The 16253-nt window shown below is 54.6% G+C and overlaps 1 protein-coding gene and 2 long non-coding RNA genes across 7 annotated transcripts in view; 2 read left to right on the forward strand and 1 right to left on the reverse strand.

The window, feature by feature from the left end:
* Window positions 1-75: 75 nt before the first annotated feature.
* Window positions 76-2599, forward strand: LOC147377228 (uncharacterized). Of its 2 annotated transcripts, none has more exons than XR_015136335.1 (3): window positions 76-497; window positions 721-991; window positions 1113-2599. It is a non-coding gene; the product is annotated as an uncharacterized LOC147377228 (long non-coding RNA). The 2 variants fall into 2 exon arrangements; XR_015136332.1 differs by having other exon boundaries at window positions 91-497; window positions 1108-2599.
* A 5686-nt stretch (window positions 2600-8285) lies between these two features.
* Window positions 8286-16253, reverse strand: part of SDHB (succinate dehydrogenase complex iron sulfur subunit B) — a 39772-nt gene continuing 31804 nt past the window's right edge. For all 4 annotated transcript variants that reach the window (XM_086324949.1, XM_086324969.1, XM_086324955.1 and 1 more), the window contains 5 exons: window positions 15066-15202; window positions 14387-14503; window positions 12104-12205; window positions 10709-10831; window positions 8286-8478 (listed from right to left, as the gene is read on the reverse strand). In XM_086324949.1, coding sequence (XP_086181075.1) covers window positions 8401-8478; window positions 10709-10831; window positions 12104-12205; window positions 14387-14503; window positions 15066-15202 — 557 coding nt within the window. In that variant the 3' untranslated portion in view covers window positions 8286-8400. The remainder of the gene's footprint in view (window positions 8479-10708; window positions 10832-12103; window positions 12206-14386; window positions 14504-15065; window positions 15203-16253) is intronic.
* On the forward strand, window positions 10549-12202 carry LOC147377230 (uncharacterized). The gene is made up of 2 exons (XR_015136358.1): window positions 10549-10684; window positions 11991-12202. It is a non-coding gene; the product is annotated as an uncharacterized LOC147377230 (long non-coding RNA).

Here is a 16253-nt window from a genome sequence, read left to right on the forward strand (position 1 = left end):
GCCAAGCCCCGCCCTCTGCGTCCGGCCAAGCCCCGCCCTCTGCGTCCGGCCAAGCCCCGCCCTCTGCGTCCGCGCGCCCCGCGGGCCGCCGGGACTTGTAGTCCGAGCCGGCCCCGCCGCGCGCCGGGCCTGGGCACCCGGAGACAGGAGCGGGAGCCCTGGGGCAGAGGCGCACAGAGAGGGGAAGACGGAGACCCGACAGGACGACCCTCAGACGCATGAACACGGGCGCACTCAGAGATCTAGTCCTCAGATGCAAGCGCGAGTGCGCAGCCCTGCCTTCCCGCCCAGATTCGCGTACAGGGTGTGACCCAGCTACACCAGGGCCCCCGGGGTAGCAGCACGGCCTTGTTACACAACCACCTCAGACACACACGTGGGTTCGCACACACAGGCTGGACTCCCAGGACCCAGACACAGCTCGGATTCACACACAGAGGTGATGCTTAGACACAAGGGACTCACACCTGGGAGCCTGACCCTTAGGAGACACACAGGTAAGACCAGCCCGGCCCGCCCCCCATTAGGTACAAGGCACGCTGGTTCAAGCTGCGCCCCCTCTTCTAGGCTCTGTGACCCCGGAAAGCCACTGAGCCTGCGTCTCGTTTCTTTTCTTTTAAAAGCATAGTTACATTTTATTTATTTATTTTTTTGATGAGGACTATTTTTAAAATCTTTATTGAATTTGCTACAATATTGCTTCTGTTTTATGTTGCCTAGCTTCCCGACCAGGGGTGAAACATCCGCAGCCCCCCCTCCAAGTTGAAAGGTGAAGTCTTAACCGCTGGACCTCCACGGAAGTCCCCCTGGGCATCATTTATTGACCTTTAGGAGGATGACGACGTGAGCAATACCTGCTTGACACTGCTGTGAGGCTTACAAGAGAAAAGCATGTAAAGCCCTTGGGACAATGCCTGGCAGTACTGGATAAATGTCAAAGGAAGAAGACACACCTGCCCGGAGACTCCGTCTCAGAAACACCCCTACAGAGGTGTGTGTGCCCACGGGCAGGCTCTGCAGTGATGTACAGAATGCTTCTAAAATGCCAGAGAAATGGCAGAGGTGGGGCTTCCCTGGCGGTCCAGCGGTTAAGAATCTGCCTTGCAGTGCAGGGGACACTGGTGTGATCCTGGTCCAGGAAGATCCCACATGTGTTGGAGCAACTAAACCCACGCAACACAGCCCCTCAGTCTACATGTTGCAACTGCTGAAACCCGTGTGCCTAGAGCCCGTGTTCTGCAACAAGAGGAGCCGCTGCAGTGAGAGGCCTGCGCCCCGCTCACTGCAACCAGAGAAATCCTGGGCGCAGCCACAGAGACCCAGCACAGCCAAAGATAAATAAGTAAGAATTTAAAAATAAAGAAACAGCAGAGGCATAACCTGGGTCTCAGAAGCCTCACAGCATGACTGCAGACAAGCCCGCACAGGTGGGAACAGGAAGCCCCCGAAAAGCACCAAGACCCCGGGCTTGTATGTGGCGTTAGCACGTCGTCCCATAGTGACAGGCACAGATGGTGTCCTCTGACCCGGGGGTCAGAGGCTTCTGGACTAAGGATCTCCAAAGGATTAGAGACCCTGGGCTCCAGGGCAAACCAGGAAGGATCACATAGAGACTGGAACTGGGCCCAGCGCATCATTACGCATTTCTGCAAAGCTGGGAGCGGCTCTCGGAGCTGGGAATAGAAGGGTGAACAGACAGGGGCAGCAGCCGGGGGCAAGCAGAGGAAACTCCAAAGTAACCTAAAGTGGAGAGGGCTGCAAGGAGACAGCTGTGATGAGGAGTACCAGTGTGGGGAGAGACTCCAGGGAAGGACAGGGAAGGCTTTGACAGTGTCTGATACAAACCAGGGACTCAGTCCATCCATTTGACAAAGGGGAGGGTGTTGGCAGGACTTGCTGATGAATGGGAGGTAGAGGTGCAGGAATGGAATCAAAGGTGCCTCTCCTCACTGAGTTTTGCTCTGAGCAGGTGGGGCAGTGGAGCCGTTTGCTCAGCTGGGGCTGGGGGAGCAGGCTGACACCGGGGCGTGGGGCCAGCTTCCCTCGGTTCAGGTGAGAAGACCCATTTCTTCTGCTGACGCCCCAGGGAGGGCAGCTTACTCCTCTGAGCCCCCATTTCCTCCCTCAGAATTTAGCTCGGTGCCAGTGCAGACCACTTAACCAGGGAACCCTGATTTTGGTGGCAGGCTGGACGGCTGATTTTGTTAAGGGAAGCACACTGATTGAAATGGCCCACCCTGGCCAGGCACCATAGTAACCATTTGCATGAGCTGTTTTATGACAGGAGATCCTGATAAGGAACACAGAACTAATAAGCCACCACCAACAGGAAGAGTTCGGGAAAGGTTAAAAGGAGACACCACGTGTCCGTCCACTTCCCCGAATCCCCCTCGCCAGCATCCATCTTGGCTGAGCGATGCGTGCGCCACCAGGAAAGACTCTGAATTAGAATGATTGGCCAAAGACCACCCGGAAACTAATCCCATCACCATAAACCCGAGACTGCGGGCCACGCGGCAGAGCAGTTCTCCTGGGTTCCCTTGCCCTCCTGCTCTCCACCCGGGTGCCCTTTCCAATAAAGTCTCTTGCTTTGTCAGCACACGTGCCTCCTCGGACGATTCATTTCCTAGTGTTAGACAAGAGCCCAGTTTTGGGCCCCGGAAGGGGTCCCCATTCCTGCAACAGTCCTGCATAAATGACTTCTTCAGATGTCCCTACCAGGAGACTGCGTGGTACAGTGGCCAGGGGCTGGGCCTGGCCCTGGGGAGACCTGGGTTTGGATGCGCATCAGCTGTGTCTACTGTGAGAGCTTTAAAAAGTCACTTTCCCTCTCTGAGCCTCTCTCTTCCTCTGTGAAATGAAAGCTCTTGAAACGGGGTGGCAGGAGCCAGCTTTCTTGAGGTCCTGGCGCTGGGCTAAAAGCTTCCTAAAAGCAGGGGCTTGGGGACTGCATCTCAAGATTTGTCCCTTATTTTTTGTATGGCTCTTTGGGGCTTCCCTGGTGGCTCAGATGGTAAAGAATCCACCTGCAATGCAGGAGACCCAGATATGATCCCTGGTTGGGAAGATCCCCTGAAGAAAGGAATGGCCACCCGCTCCAGTATTCTTGTCTGGAGAATTCCGTGAAAGAGGAGCCTGGCAAGCTACAGTCCACGGAGTCACAAAGAGCCATACACGACTGAGCCACTAACTCGTTCATTTTCACTTGGCATTTAAGAGACTCCAACCTCTGAGCCATCTGGGAAGGAGCCACAGCTGCCAGGTGGTCCACGGTCTTTACGGGAGGAGGCCAAAGGAGGCTTCCTTCCAAACCATAGAGGATATGTGAGGCCCTGCATCTGCCCAGGGTCACCTTTGGGGAAGCGGCTCTCCCTGTGGTCACCGGGCGGTCTGCGGGCCAGGACCCAGGGAGGAGGTTCCCTGCTGCGGCTGGGTCCTCGAGGACCCACAGGAAGGACATAATATACCTGGTTCTGTAACCAAATAGGGTAGGGGAGCCCTGGGGAAAGAACGTCAGGCACGGCTTTCTTGACGTAAGAGAAGCCATTTTGGTCCAAGCCATTCTGTGATCTAAGCCTGCGCGTGATGCCTGCCCTAGACCAGGTCTCAGTAACTAGTGATCTTAAGGGAACAAAAGAATAAAGGATTGTTATCAGGCAAGAGAAGTAACACTAGCAAAGATAATACATCAGTTGTAAATGTCAACTTCTGTGTCAATGGTGATGATTAGCCTGAAATGCTCAACCACCAGATCAACTGGAACCTGACGTCGACCTTTTCCAACTCTTGTGACTTCAATCAACTAAAGCTTGGACTCTGTTGCCTGCCCAAGCCCCTTCACGAATATGCGTGCACCCTTAGCTTAAAACTCCCCTAGTGTTGCTATCTGGGGAGATGCTGCTTTGGGGGATATATCTATATTTAATCGGGTAGCAGGCCAAGTGGCAGAAGGCCTGACGATGCACTAATTTGGACTGGTTTACTCTAGAGCGTTGCCAAACTTCTGTTTCCCTGGTTTCACTACATCTTTGCAAGAAAAGGGATTTTCTCATTAGTGACAAACCCCATGACAAGATGATGGCTGTCTAGACAGATCAGGTGGAGTTTCAGCAGTCAGTCTGGTAGTTTCCTGGGCAGGGAGGAGGCGGGAAGAACACCTGACTGTCGGGTGTCAGTGGCACAGCCTCCTGGCATCCAGCCGTCAGTGCGATGTGGGCGATGAGAAGGGAGCATTATTAGCGTTGCACAGACAGCCCGCCCTCTGCACGGGGGGTCTCCCACTCCGGCCACGTTGGAAATACACCAGTTGTGACGGTCCTGAGGGCTGGTGCCCAAATCTCGCAGGATCTCAGTTCCCGAATCCAGGGATCTAACCTGGGCCCTCTGCAGTCAAAGAGGCGTCCAAACCACTGAACCACCAAGGAGTTCCCAGGGAATTGATCACCTTGGAATGTGATTCAGTTTTCCACACAGTAGGTATTTGAGAAAACCAGTTACTTGCGTTTACAGAGCATCTGCTCAAGTGCAAGCTAGAAGCATTTTTTTACATTATTAGTTTTTTAAACTCATATGTGTTTTTTTTATTTTTTTCATATGTGTTTTTATTTTTGAAGTTTTTTCAGCGTAACTGAAAACTGTGAGATATTGAAAGTGTACGATATGATGATTTGATATACACTGTGAAGGCGTTTTCCCCTCATCAGTTCAATTAACACATTCATACCTCACAAACTTTTTTGGGGGGATGGTAACAACTCATATTTTTAAAAAAATGCTTATGTATCTGTTTTTGGCTGTACTGGGTCTTGTTGCTGGGCCAGGATTTCTCTGGCTGTGGCGAGTAGCAGCTGCTCTCTAAGGTGCATCGGCTTCCCCTGCAGTGGGATCTCTGGCTGTGGAGCGCTGGCTCCAGGGCAGTGCAGTGACTGCTGCTCATGCGCTCTAGAGCGCAGGCTCAGCGGTCGTGGTGCCCGGGGACCTGCGGCAGCCTGCGGGCTCTTCCTGGACCAGGGACTGAACCAGCCTCCTTTGTATTGCAAAGCAGATTCTTAACCACTGGACCACCAGGGAAGCCCCCCATTTATTCTTATGGAGACTTTACCCACAATTCTGAGAGGCAAATGCTCTTAATCCCCATTTTACAGATAGGAAAATAGAGGCTCAGAGGTTCAACTTGCCCAAAGACGGAGTAAGAAGAGGTGGCTGGCTTCAGCCCTTAGAGAAACTCAAAGCATTCCACAGGATGCCTTTTTGCGAGTGGAAGCACATCAGCTGGACACAATTAGGGCACAGAAGTGGCGTGAAGGACGAAACACCGTCCCTGTTCAAGTCTGCAGTTTTATTAGAAAAGTCTTTGTGACTTAAAATAGAACATTCGCCTGCAGTCCAATTGAAGATTAAATAAGCAGTAAATTAAACGACCAGTCGATACCGTACTCTAATTTAGCTCAAGTTTAAATGGGGTGAGAGAATGATCTATGGTTGCAAACCTGACGTCTGACAAAGCTGATTTGAAGAGGCAACTCCCCTGCTTCTCCTCAGTAGCTGGCTGGCTCAGAACTCATCTTTAAAACCATTAAATTAGTCCCGAGAAAACCCATCTTTCCCTACAGGTCTAGAGATTAGAAGCAAAATCAAATTGCCCAGGAATGTGGCCTCCCCCCGAGGCCGTCAGGGATCAGTTACGTGTGAACAGGCCTGCGAGGCGGTGTTTGCCCAACTGCCGCCCAGCCCGGGGTGCGCAGGGTTGTCTGAGGCCTTTCCAGTTCTCACTTCCAAACCTGGAGCTCGAACATCTGAAGACTGTACTGCGTGTTCTTACTGAGGTGGTCAACAATTCTGAGATGCTAATGTTAGGGCTTCCCTGGTGGCTCAGACAGTAAAGAATCTGCCTGCAGTGCAGCAGACCGGGGCTCGATCCCTGGGTTGGCAAGATCCCCCGGAGAAGGAAATGGCCGCCCACTCTAGTACTCTTGCCTGGAGACTCGTCCATGGGGTCACAGTCGGGCACGACTGTGCAACTCACACACACACAGTGTAAGGGCGGGGCGACAGAGGATGAGGTGGTGGGATGGTGTCACTGACTCAGTGGACGTGAGTGTGAGCGAGCTCCAGGAGACAGTCAGGACAGAGGGGCCTGGTGGGCCACAGTCCATGGGGGAGCAGATGTGGGCACAAGCGACTGAACAATAGCAGCAAATGGAAGGGCGAAGACTGTTTTCTAAATTTCTAGTAATTTAATGTTTGTTCCTTTTTTCTTGGTGACCTTGGCTCCTAGGCAGGAGGGGACAAGCCTTGCCCTCACCTCTTGCAGTACCAGACGAGTGCCTTTGGACTGTCCCTTTATTTACGGGCTTGGTCTCCGTCGCTGCACACAGGCTTCCTCTAACAGCCGGAGCCTGGGGTCTCCCTGTGGTGGCATCTCTGGTTGGGGGCACAGGCTCTCGGGGAGCGGGCTCGGCAGCTGCAGTAGCCTGGGGTCTCCCTGCAGTGACGTCCCTGGTTGGGGGGGGTCTCCCTGCAGTGACGTCCCTGGTTGGGGGGGGGTGCTCCCTGCAGTGACGTCCCTGGTTGGGGCGCAGGCTCTCGGGGAGCGGGCTCCAGAGCACAGGCTCAGCAGTTGTGGTGTCTGAGCGTGACTGCCCCTCGGTCTGTGGGATCTTCCTGGACCTGGGATCGAAACTGTTCTCAGCACCTGCAGGCAGATCTTTTTACTTCTTGCATGACATGCGGGATCTTAGCTTCCTACCAGGGATCAAACCCGTGCCCCCTGCATTGGAGTGCAGAGTCTTAACCACCAGACCACCAGGGACGTTCCACGGCTGGCCGACTATTGACCAGTGGACCACCGGCGAAGTCCGAACTGTCTATTAAAGTCAGAAATGCCCATTAAGGTTCATTCCCAGTGAGCCAGACATTTTTCTTAGCCTCTTGATACAAGAAGCCTTTGTTTCCAGGATAATCTCAGTGCTACAACTTGAAAAACAGCCTTGGAGTATCCCTCAGAGTGAATGCACTGGAACGTGCATTGGAAACGGGTAAATAAATTACATCCTTGCCAAAGAGCAGAGAACCAGTGGGTAAATAAGCTAAAGCTGAAGGTAAATCTCACACTCACACACACACACACTCACATACGCACACATCTTTAGTAGCACCGTGGACCTTATATACCCTAAGGGTAAAAGTAGAAAGCTGCTGTTACTCACAGTAGCTAAGGCGTGGAAGCAACCAAAGCGTACAGTAACAGACTATCGGATAAACAAAACGTGCTGTGTACAGTGGGCTTCTTCAGCCCTGGAAAAGGGGATTCTGACACTCGCCGCAACAGGAGTGACCTGCAGAACTCTATGCTGACTGAAAGGTGTTACAAAAAAGACAAATCCCGTCTAATTCCACTTCTGTGAGGTACAGTAGTCGGAGTCACAGAAATACAAAGTAGAGTGACTGGCTAGGCGCTATGGACGGAGAAGTTTTAAGTGTTCAACAGGCAGAGTTTGAGTTTTGCAAGAGGAAAATAGTTCTGGAGACAGGGCTGTGCAATAATGCGCATGTACTTAAACCACTGATCCGTCCACTGAAAAACGACTGAGGTGGTAAGTTTTGTGCATTTTACCACGAGGAGGAAAAACAACAGAAACTTGCTACTATTTTGTACCTCATTTTTGAAGGGAATGAAGAACTTCACACGTCTGAGATGACAAGGCTCTGGAGGAACGACGTGAATGGTCAGCAGGGGTGTGAAAGCTGGGGACTGGAGGGGCTTGGTTTTCACTTGACGAGCCGCCACTGTCGTCTCAGCGTTACCACTCTGGGGGCAGCGCAGAGCCAGGGCGGCCGCGGCGGGAATCCACGCTTCCCGCTGACGTCCAGGCCTCTGGCGTGCCGCTGCGGAACCGGAGCTCACAGCTATGCCGGGGGACTCTGTACCGCCGTCTCCATGAGACAGAGACGTGGTTTTAGGTAATTCTAATCCTGGGAGCTGCAGAAGCCAGGATGCTGCGCTCCACGGGCCAGTGGTCACTGAGCACCCCAGGGAGGGAGGCGCCGCGCTCTGGGGGCCAAGGGGCACCCCCCAGGACGGGCACACGGGGCAGCAGAGCCCGGAGCGAGCCCCGGCCCTGCAGCACCGGTTCTGCACCTGTGCCCACGCACTCCCCACGGGGGCTCAGCTCTGGAGCCAGGTCCCCTTCAAGGACGGGCCCCTCCTCACGGCAGCTGCACCTCCCGCTGCAGCATGTGGAAGGAGCAGGCCTGCTTCTGTTAATAAACTAGAATAACGTTGATTTATTTCTTAGAGTGTTTATTGTACACGCTGTGTTTGTGGGAAGTCACGGCCTCTGAAGGAACTCAGGGGTGAACTGCATTCTGAGCCGGCTACAGTCAGGTTGAGCACGGCAGTTAAGCAGAAGCCTGCTTCTCTTTATAGGTTGCCATCATCTTCTTGATTTCAGCAATAGCTTTCCCAGGATTCAGCCCCTTGAAAAAAGGAGAAGAGCATTGATATGAAACGTTAAGTGGAACTGAACGAAGAGCCCGATGACCTTGGGCGAGACTCCCGCCGTTGGTGGTGCCGGGTCCAAGCCCTGTGACTGCAGACCCCGGCCTCTGACTCCTCGGGGCTGGCTGGGGTGGAGAGCCCCCCATCCCCACTCCCGAGACAGCTGCTCTCTCTGCAGGAGCCGGTCTCACTGCACACCTGCGAGTGAGGCTCCCTGGGGCTGGTCAGAGCCCAGGAAGAGCTCCTCCTCCTGTGACCACACTGTCAGAAGCAGGCAGGTTCTTAAAGGCTTCATATCATACTATTATCACTAAGTCACCACCACCGGAAACCAGCCTTTATAAGCCCTCAGAACTACGTGGAGGAACGACCCTGTTACCCCTTCCTGAGCTCCATGAGTTAAGTGGCGGTGACGCTGGGACGAGCTGCAGCCTGGCCCACAGCTGTGACAGCTGTCCTGCAGGAGGCACAGTAATGAAACCCAGCGAATGCCAGCCTCCCGAGACAGCAAGGGGACAGCCCAGTGCTTGGTAAAATCAGACGCTCATCCGAGGCGAGTGGCGGTCTCCTCATTTTAGGACAACTCTTAACTTTTAAACTGAAGCGTGTAGGAAAAAAGAGATCTTCAGAGAGAGAGAGAGAAAGAGAAGTCAGTCTTCAAAAGATTGGTCCCTGAAAGCTTATGGGATCAGAAGTGTATCCCTTTGAACTGATCCTTCAAAAGGAAGTTCCCTGGACTATCAGTACACAACACGAGACAAGGCAGACGCTGACAGAGGGCACGCAATCGCCGTGTGCACCCACCCCGCCAGCCGAGGGCGCCCAGGAAGCTGGCTCCAGCACGGCTTCCCGGAGGGCTGGGGGAGGACCTCCTGCCGCTCTGACCCACTGAGCCGCGTACACCGCCTGCCCGCTGCAGCTCAGGAAACGGTTGAGACTCGGACGGGCAGTAAGAGGGCCTGACGCGGACCTGGCAGGAGGGTAGCCCTGGGCTGGGAGGCGCGTGGCGGGCCTCTAGGCCTGCCCCCGCCCGACCGTGACCCGTCGTGGGCTCAGCTTCCCCATGTGTAAAAGGGGGTGTACTGGACGGTTTTCAGGGCCCCTTCCAGCTCAATCACCCTGGGCCTGTGTGCAGCCTCAGAGCCCAGTGCTCGCCCCTCTTCACCAAGGGGCGGGCGGGACATGGCAAGTCGGCCCCTGGCTGGCCCGTGTGCTGCCCTCTGCAACGCACAGGCTCTCGCCCAGGAAGGCGCCTCAGGAGGCTGTGTGGAACTCTTGAGAGACATGAGCACACGAGCCAGGCCACCTTGGAGCGGCTGTTTTCTGACTGACCGGCTCCAGTGGGTCCAGGACCTATCTTGTTCTAAATCACAGAACGCCCCAGTGCTGAGCGCTCACTCCGTGCCAGGCCCTGTCCTGAGAAGGTCAGCGGCGTGAGCCACCTCCGGGCCGCACGGCTCACTGGGCAGAGCCCAGGTAGGGGCAGGCAGCGCTGCCTGCGGCCATTAGCACCCAGCAGACCCTGCTGATCCCCGCGCCGATGCCCGCCGGGCAGACCGGAGCCAGGGGTCCCAAGAGTGGCGTGGCCCAGTCTGGATTTCACGTCTGCTGAGATATGCCGCCTTTTCTTTTTTAAGCCGCTAACTGGCTGGGCGTGAGTCTTCCATCTTGCTGCCTGTCCTCTAAAACGAAATTGCTCCATCCACAGTCCCGCGCGGAGGGCGGTCCTGGCGGCTCCCCGCCCACGGGCCAGACCACAGCTGCTGGCCGGCTCTGACGTGGGCTGTGCCAGGAGAGCTGAGCTGGGCCACGAGCCTCCCTCTGGGGAACGTAAGCCAAGAAATGAGGAGACAGGCAGCTGCTGAGGCTGCGGCAGGGCGAGCCCAGGAGCAGGAACAGGAAGAGGGAGTGAAAGCTGAGCAAGCAGAGCTCCGAGCCGAGAGCAGACACAGCGAGCACAGGCCTGCCGCGGGGCAGAGAGTGGCGGGCAGAGCCCTCAGCCGGCGGGCCCGCAGCCCCCATGGCCGCCTGTGCTCAGATGCTTCCATCCCGTGGTTCCTGCAGTCAGAGCGAGCCCAGCGGATCCGAGCAGGAACCCGCGTCCGTGCCTGAGGGAACCCTGCCTCGCGCCGACACCCCCGGGCCCACACCGAGGTGACCGCGTGTTCTGCCTCTGGGGCACAGGTCAGCGGGGGCCGCGGGCCGTACCTTGGGGCAGGTCTGCGTGCAGTTCATGATGGTGTGGCAGCGGTAGAGAGAGAAGGGGTCCTGCAGCTTGGCCAGGCGCTCCTCCGTGAAGTCGTCTCTGGAGTCGATCATCCAGCGATAGGCCTGGGGGAGTGGGCACTGGTGAGCCGAGCTGTGCCCTGACCGGCCGGAGCAGCCCTCTGACTGACAGGAAGGCTCCTGGCATGCAGAGCACCGCGCTCACCCAGCTTAGAGGTCATCTCCACACCCTTTACTTCTCGTCCTCTTTCAGAGAACGGCTTCCCACCCTTTCATAACATCTTCTGATCACCTCGACTAATGATCCCCATGCACCTCTGAGCCACAGCACCCGGTCCCTGGTGCCTAATTATGCACCAGGGGCGTCGTGTCAACTACTGATCTCATGCCCTCGTTACCCTCCTCCCTAGATCATGAAAGCGCAAAGGCAGGGAAGCTGTGCTTGACTCTAACTGCCTTCCCAGCACTACTCACTGTCTCTGAGTAAACAGACTTAACGTTTAATCTACTTTTTGATTCTTCTCATGAGCGTGGCCATCCAGGAAGCCCGAGCTCAGCCAGCTGAACACGGACTCAGCTCCTGAGCAGCAGGCTTGCTCCGGCAGCAGCCGAGAGGCCCTCTGCACGTCCCAACTCAGACACCGGCCTAAGTGCCAAGTGTGGACACACCTTACTATTCAGTCTTTAACTTGGCCAGGATCAGTACTGCTAACTGGTCACAGAACCACAGAACTCCTCTTTTTGTGGGAAAATGAGAATCAGGAAGTTGTTTTTCGAGTTGCTTAAGGCTCTATGAAAAGCACTGACCACAAATCTAAAAAGTATGAGCTTTCTGGGAACAAAGACAGTGACCTCAGCTGTGAACTACACACCCAGTCAAAGGTGATGAAAAGCAGCGTGCGGTTCTTTCTAAGCAACCCCTCAACCCAGCCCTGCAGGCTTTCATCAGCCGGGAAACCTCCAACCTTTCACTAGGTAACTGCCCCTCAGTGAAATTTCTCTCTGCCCTGCCTGCATGTTGAAAATCCCTGAGAGGGCGGTGGGGAGCTTCCTGACAGATGGAGTCAGGGAAAGTGGGCAAGTGGGCAGCGAAGAGCCAGCTGCACAGGAGAACGTCTGAAACATCTGCACGGCACGGCCTGCCAACCCGCAGCCACCAGCCCCTGGCGTGGCCCTCGCCACACTACACGGAGGCCTTCTGCAGGTGAAGCCCCAGATTCATCGAAGCCAGTGAAGGTGGTGTGACCAACTTCTCTGTTTGTAGCGGGTGCCGGGAAGGACACCGCCCCTCACAACAGCTGGTTTCCGGCACACTGTCCTTCTGGAGTCCTGGAAGCCCGAGCCTCAGCGTCCCTCCTGACAACGAAGGCGCCTCACCTGCATGAGCACGGCGGGGCCCAGGTACTTGTCTCCGTTCCACCAGTAGCTCGGGCAGCTGGTGCTGCAGCAGGCGCAGAGGATACACTCATAGAGCCCGTCCTGCGTGGGGAGAGAGGCGGTCAGAGCCTACCACGCAAGAGACAGTCGTGACCTGAGCTGATTAAACGTGACGTGTGGGGTCAGCACACGGACAAAGTGCACTGAGCTCTGCGTGAGTTTTCTTGGCAAAATCCTGGGAGTGGTTTGCAGAGATTTACCAGGTTCATAAAAAAGATCCTGGAACTGATCTTCAGACATGTGCTGGATCAGAGCCCAAAGTTCTTAAGTCCAGATGTACTTATCCTTTAATAAATAATCCCTTACTTATCTTAAAACACACACACACACACATGAGAAGACCTTACTGCCTCAAATGCAGTCTAGCAGAAATTAAACGCCCCCCCAAGTGCCGAGGCCTCCAGAGTCTACACCAGCCTCTGCCCTGGGGCAGCAGGGTCTCAAGGTTTCCAGGGGGAACATGAACACTGTCCCCAAGAGCCAGCCCACACCGAGCACTGGGCGCCTTATGACCTCATCTAAGGGGCACAATGACCCTGGGGTGTGATCAGATTCCCATCTTACAGGTGAGGCTGAGGCTCGGCGGAGCGGCCTGCTTTGGAATCCCTCTTCTAACACTGCCACACTCACAGACTCAACCTGCCCAACAGGTTCTAACAAACCTGACTTTGATTTTCGGAACAACAGAAACTGCTTACAAGTGGCAAAACAGAAGGGCATGCTGACATCTGAAGTGACAGCCATAAGCAGATGGCAGAGTTGATGGTCACCACTGTGAGCACAGGTCTCCAACAAAACCTGTGTTCTCAGCTGGTGAGCGTCCAAGCCGGCCCCACTGTCTAGAAGGCATAAGATCACAGCTTTTACAACCTTTTATTAAGGTCAAAGCCTTAGTAATAATCATATTACTTAGTCTCCTTGATATGAGAGACTCCTTGGAGTTAGAAATTAGGGGTAGAGCTACGTCCTGAGAATAAGGAAGTATTGAAAGAGAAGTTGGCTGCTTGCTCTGACTTGCAACATCACCATGCTGACCCTCAACATCCCCATGATGACAGAGCTGGGCATCCTTACTATGACTTTCTACTTGCTTTTTGAGCTGTACCATGTGGCACATGGAATTCAGTTTCCTGACCAGGGATCGAACCCACGCCCCTCGCAGGGAGCTTGGAGCCTTAGCCACTAGACCACTGGGAAGTCCCAAAGACTTTCCTTTCTTAATGTTTTATGGGGAAGAGGTATGCATGAGCGTGCGCTCAGCTGTCTGACTCTACACGACCTCATGGACTGCGGCCTGTCAGGCTCCTCTGTTGGTGGGATTTCCCAGGCAAGAATATGGAGCAGGTTTGCCATTTCCTTCTCCAACAGGGAAGAGAGTACACGCTAAATATTCCCTAGAACCTAAAAAGGCAAAATTCATGTATTCACTCACACAACTGTATTTGCTAGTAAGACGGCTCACGCAATGGGACCCTCAAAGGGCAAGGAGCGGCCCCGCCGCTGAGGCGCACTCGGCCTGCTGACGCGCTGCCCCGTAAATGAATGAGACGGTGGCCGAGGCAGCGTGAGTCCCTGCCTCACGCAGAGGCAATGTTGGCACCTGTTTCCTCTGGTCCCCCTTCCCACCTCTTCCTCTCCAGAGGAGTGTGCAAGCCAGAGACTTCTTAAAGGAGATAAAAGTGTGCAAGAGAGAGAGACTAAAGCCTTGATAATAACCTCTTCACTCTCAGAGACTCCACAGCCTGTCCCCAGGTGTGGGACCTCCAAGAGGGAGCAAGCCCACACTGCGCTACCAGACATGTGGTGTCGGGAGAGCAGCAGGTCCTAGTCCTGGTTCCGCCGTCACCTCTCACTCCTGTCTGTAACCAGAGCGGTGGCAGCCGGGCCGCAGACGGCCAGCACGTGCTTTATTCGCCTGCACGGTTAGCAACGGACGCAGCCCTCAGTCCTCTGCAGGCCCTGGCACCGAGGCAGCACCGCGCCGCCCCAGGCTGGGCCCTCCAGCCCTCGGTCCTCTGCAGGCCCTCACTACCCGCCGGGCCCTGAAAGGCTGGGCGTCAACCCTGGACAGTTAGTTCTGAAGGTCCTTTCTGGAAGACGCGGAACGGTCCACATCGTCTCCTGCTGCCCCTGCCGCCAGCCTCCCCACCCCCGCCCCAGCCCCCTGGGTAAACATCTCTGCCACAAAATCCTCAAGTCAGACAATAAACGGGGACTAATGACCAGTTTCTCACGGTCTTCTATGGACTGCAGATACTGCTCCTTGCCTCCCTGGGACTCATCCTTCTTCTTTAAGTAAGGCTCGATGGACTTGTACTGAGCATAGAAGTTGCTCAAATCCTGTTAACAGGAAGAGGAAGAAACGGGTCAGATTCCACCGCCACGCTCGGTGCCCTTATGTACCCCGTTTCTTGGACACTGCCTGCACTCCCACCCCGTGACAGGCGGCAGTCAGCCTCTTCCTCTGGCAGACACGTGCAAATCCGTGAAAGGAGAAGTGGTCGCGTGTAGGCGTGCTCAGGAAACCTCTCCTCTAGCCACGTGAGAAACCTTCCCACCCTGCAGTACTTTCTCCCGATGCCCCTGAAAGCACCCAGTGAGGGACAGGAAAGGCGGTCAGATATCGGGGGGTGCAAATTAAAGCTTTCCCAATGGAGATTTTCCACATGAATTCTTTGGTGTTAGGGCTAAATTCTTCATTTCTGAAACTCCCAGGTCTAAAATTCTGTGTCCTGTTACTCCCAAACAATCCTCACCAAAGGAGTGGCTGGAGGATCTTCTAGGCCTTTTATCTTCTGCCATTCACATTCCTTAATTAAACTCATGACAGGAAAGAAACCTGCCTTGAAGAACTACAGCATAACCCACACACCTCCCAACCCACTTAAAAAACAGAACTCACAGGAACAAGGTCCTTTATCACATACATGTGTGGCAGAGGGTAGATTTTGGAAACTTTGCTGAGGTTGGTGTCGATCCTGCGGGTGCACGCCAGAGTGTTGCCTCCGTTGATGTTCATGGCACAGGAGCCGCAGATGCCTGGAGAGGGAACAGGGGCGCCCTGACCCACCGCGTCGGCTCCCTGCCAGGCTCCCGCGGCAGCGGGGGGCACCAACACGCACAAGCCGTGCGGAGGCGCCCGCCGCCTTTCCCTCCCCTGCTTCCTAGAACGGAGGCGCTGAAGGCTGGAGACCCAAACCCTGCTGTGAAACCAGGGGCAGCCCTGAGGCTGGAAGGTGCCCGCCCAGGATGGCACTGCTGGCGCCCGAGGGCCCCCGGGTCCTAGCTCCTCGCTCCAGGTCTGCTGAGAGGAAAAACAGCCTTTTCTGTGTGTTTCTTTTTAAAGTAACTGTTACTTGAATTATTTTTAAAAACTTTAAAAAATTATTTAATTGAAGGACTGCTTTACAGCACCGTGTTGGTTCCTACTGAACTTTTTTTTTGGCCATGCCGCATGGTTTCTGGGGTCTTAGTTCCTCAAGCAGGGCCTGAACCTGGACCCCTGGCAGCGAAAACTCAAGAGTCCGAACCACTGGACTGCCTCGGAATTCACCGGACGCAAACCCTCAACAGGTTAAGACCCCATCAGATCACCACTGTCTTGGTCATCTTAAAGTCGAGGCCTGGACACAGGTGACCCAGAGGTTGCTCTGATTCTACTGTCTCCACAAAGCAGCTTGGTGCCTACACTGTGGATATGAAACCCACACGCGTTGCCTTAGCACCGACTTCCCAAGGAGGATGAACTAATGTGAAACCAAACCAAAGTAAGCAAAAGAAGGCGCTGAGCAAGCACCGTGAAATGAGATTTCCTTAGCTTGCACTCATTTCCTGCGTATGGAATTTCTTAGGTATTTCAGGGTTACAAATGACTACTCGATCTAACCCGCTACCACGTCTCTAAAAAAAAAAAAAAAAAAACAATGAAACTTCCCTTAAAAGGGCTCGCGGGGAAATTCTCTTTACAAACAAGGGAAACAGAAGTAGCCAAAATTAATATCACTCTGCCTTGTTTATTTTTGGCTCACATGGCCACACCTGGTGTTCTTGGCTCAGAAAGGTTACTGAAAAGCGTCTTTATTTCCTGTGC

This window comes from Bos grunniens, chromosome 2, assembly GCF_055505025.1.
Source record: "Bos grunniens cultivar Pamir isolate PY7600 chromosome 2, Bosgru_T2T1.0, whole genome shotgun sequence".
Lineage (NCBI taxonomy): Eukaryota > Metazoa > Chordata > Mammalia > Artiodactyla > Bovidae > Bos > Bos grunniens.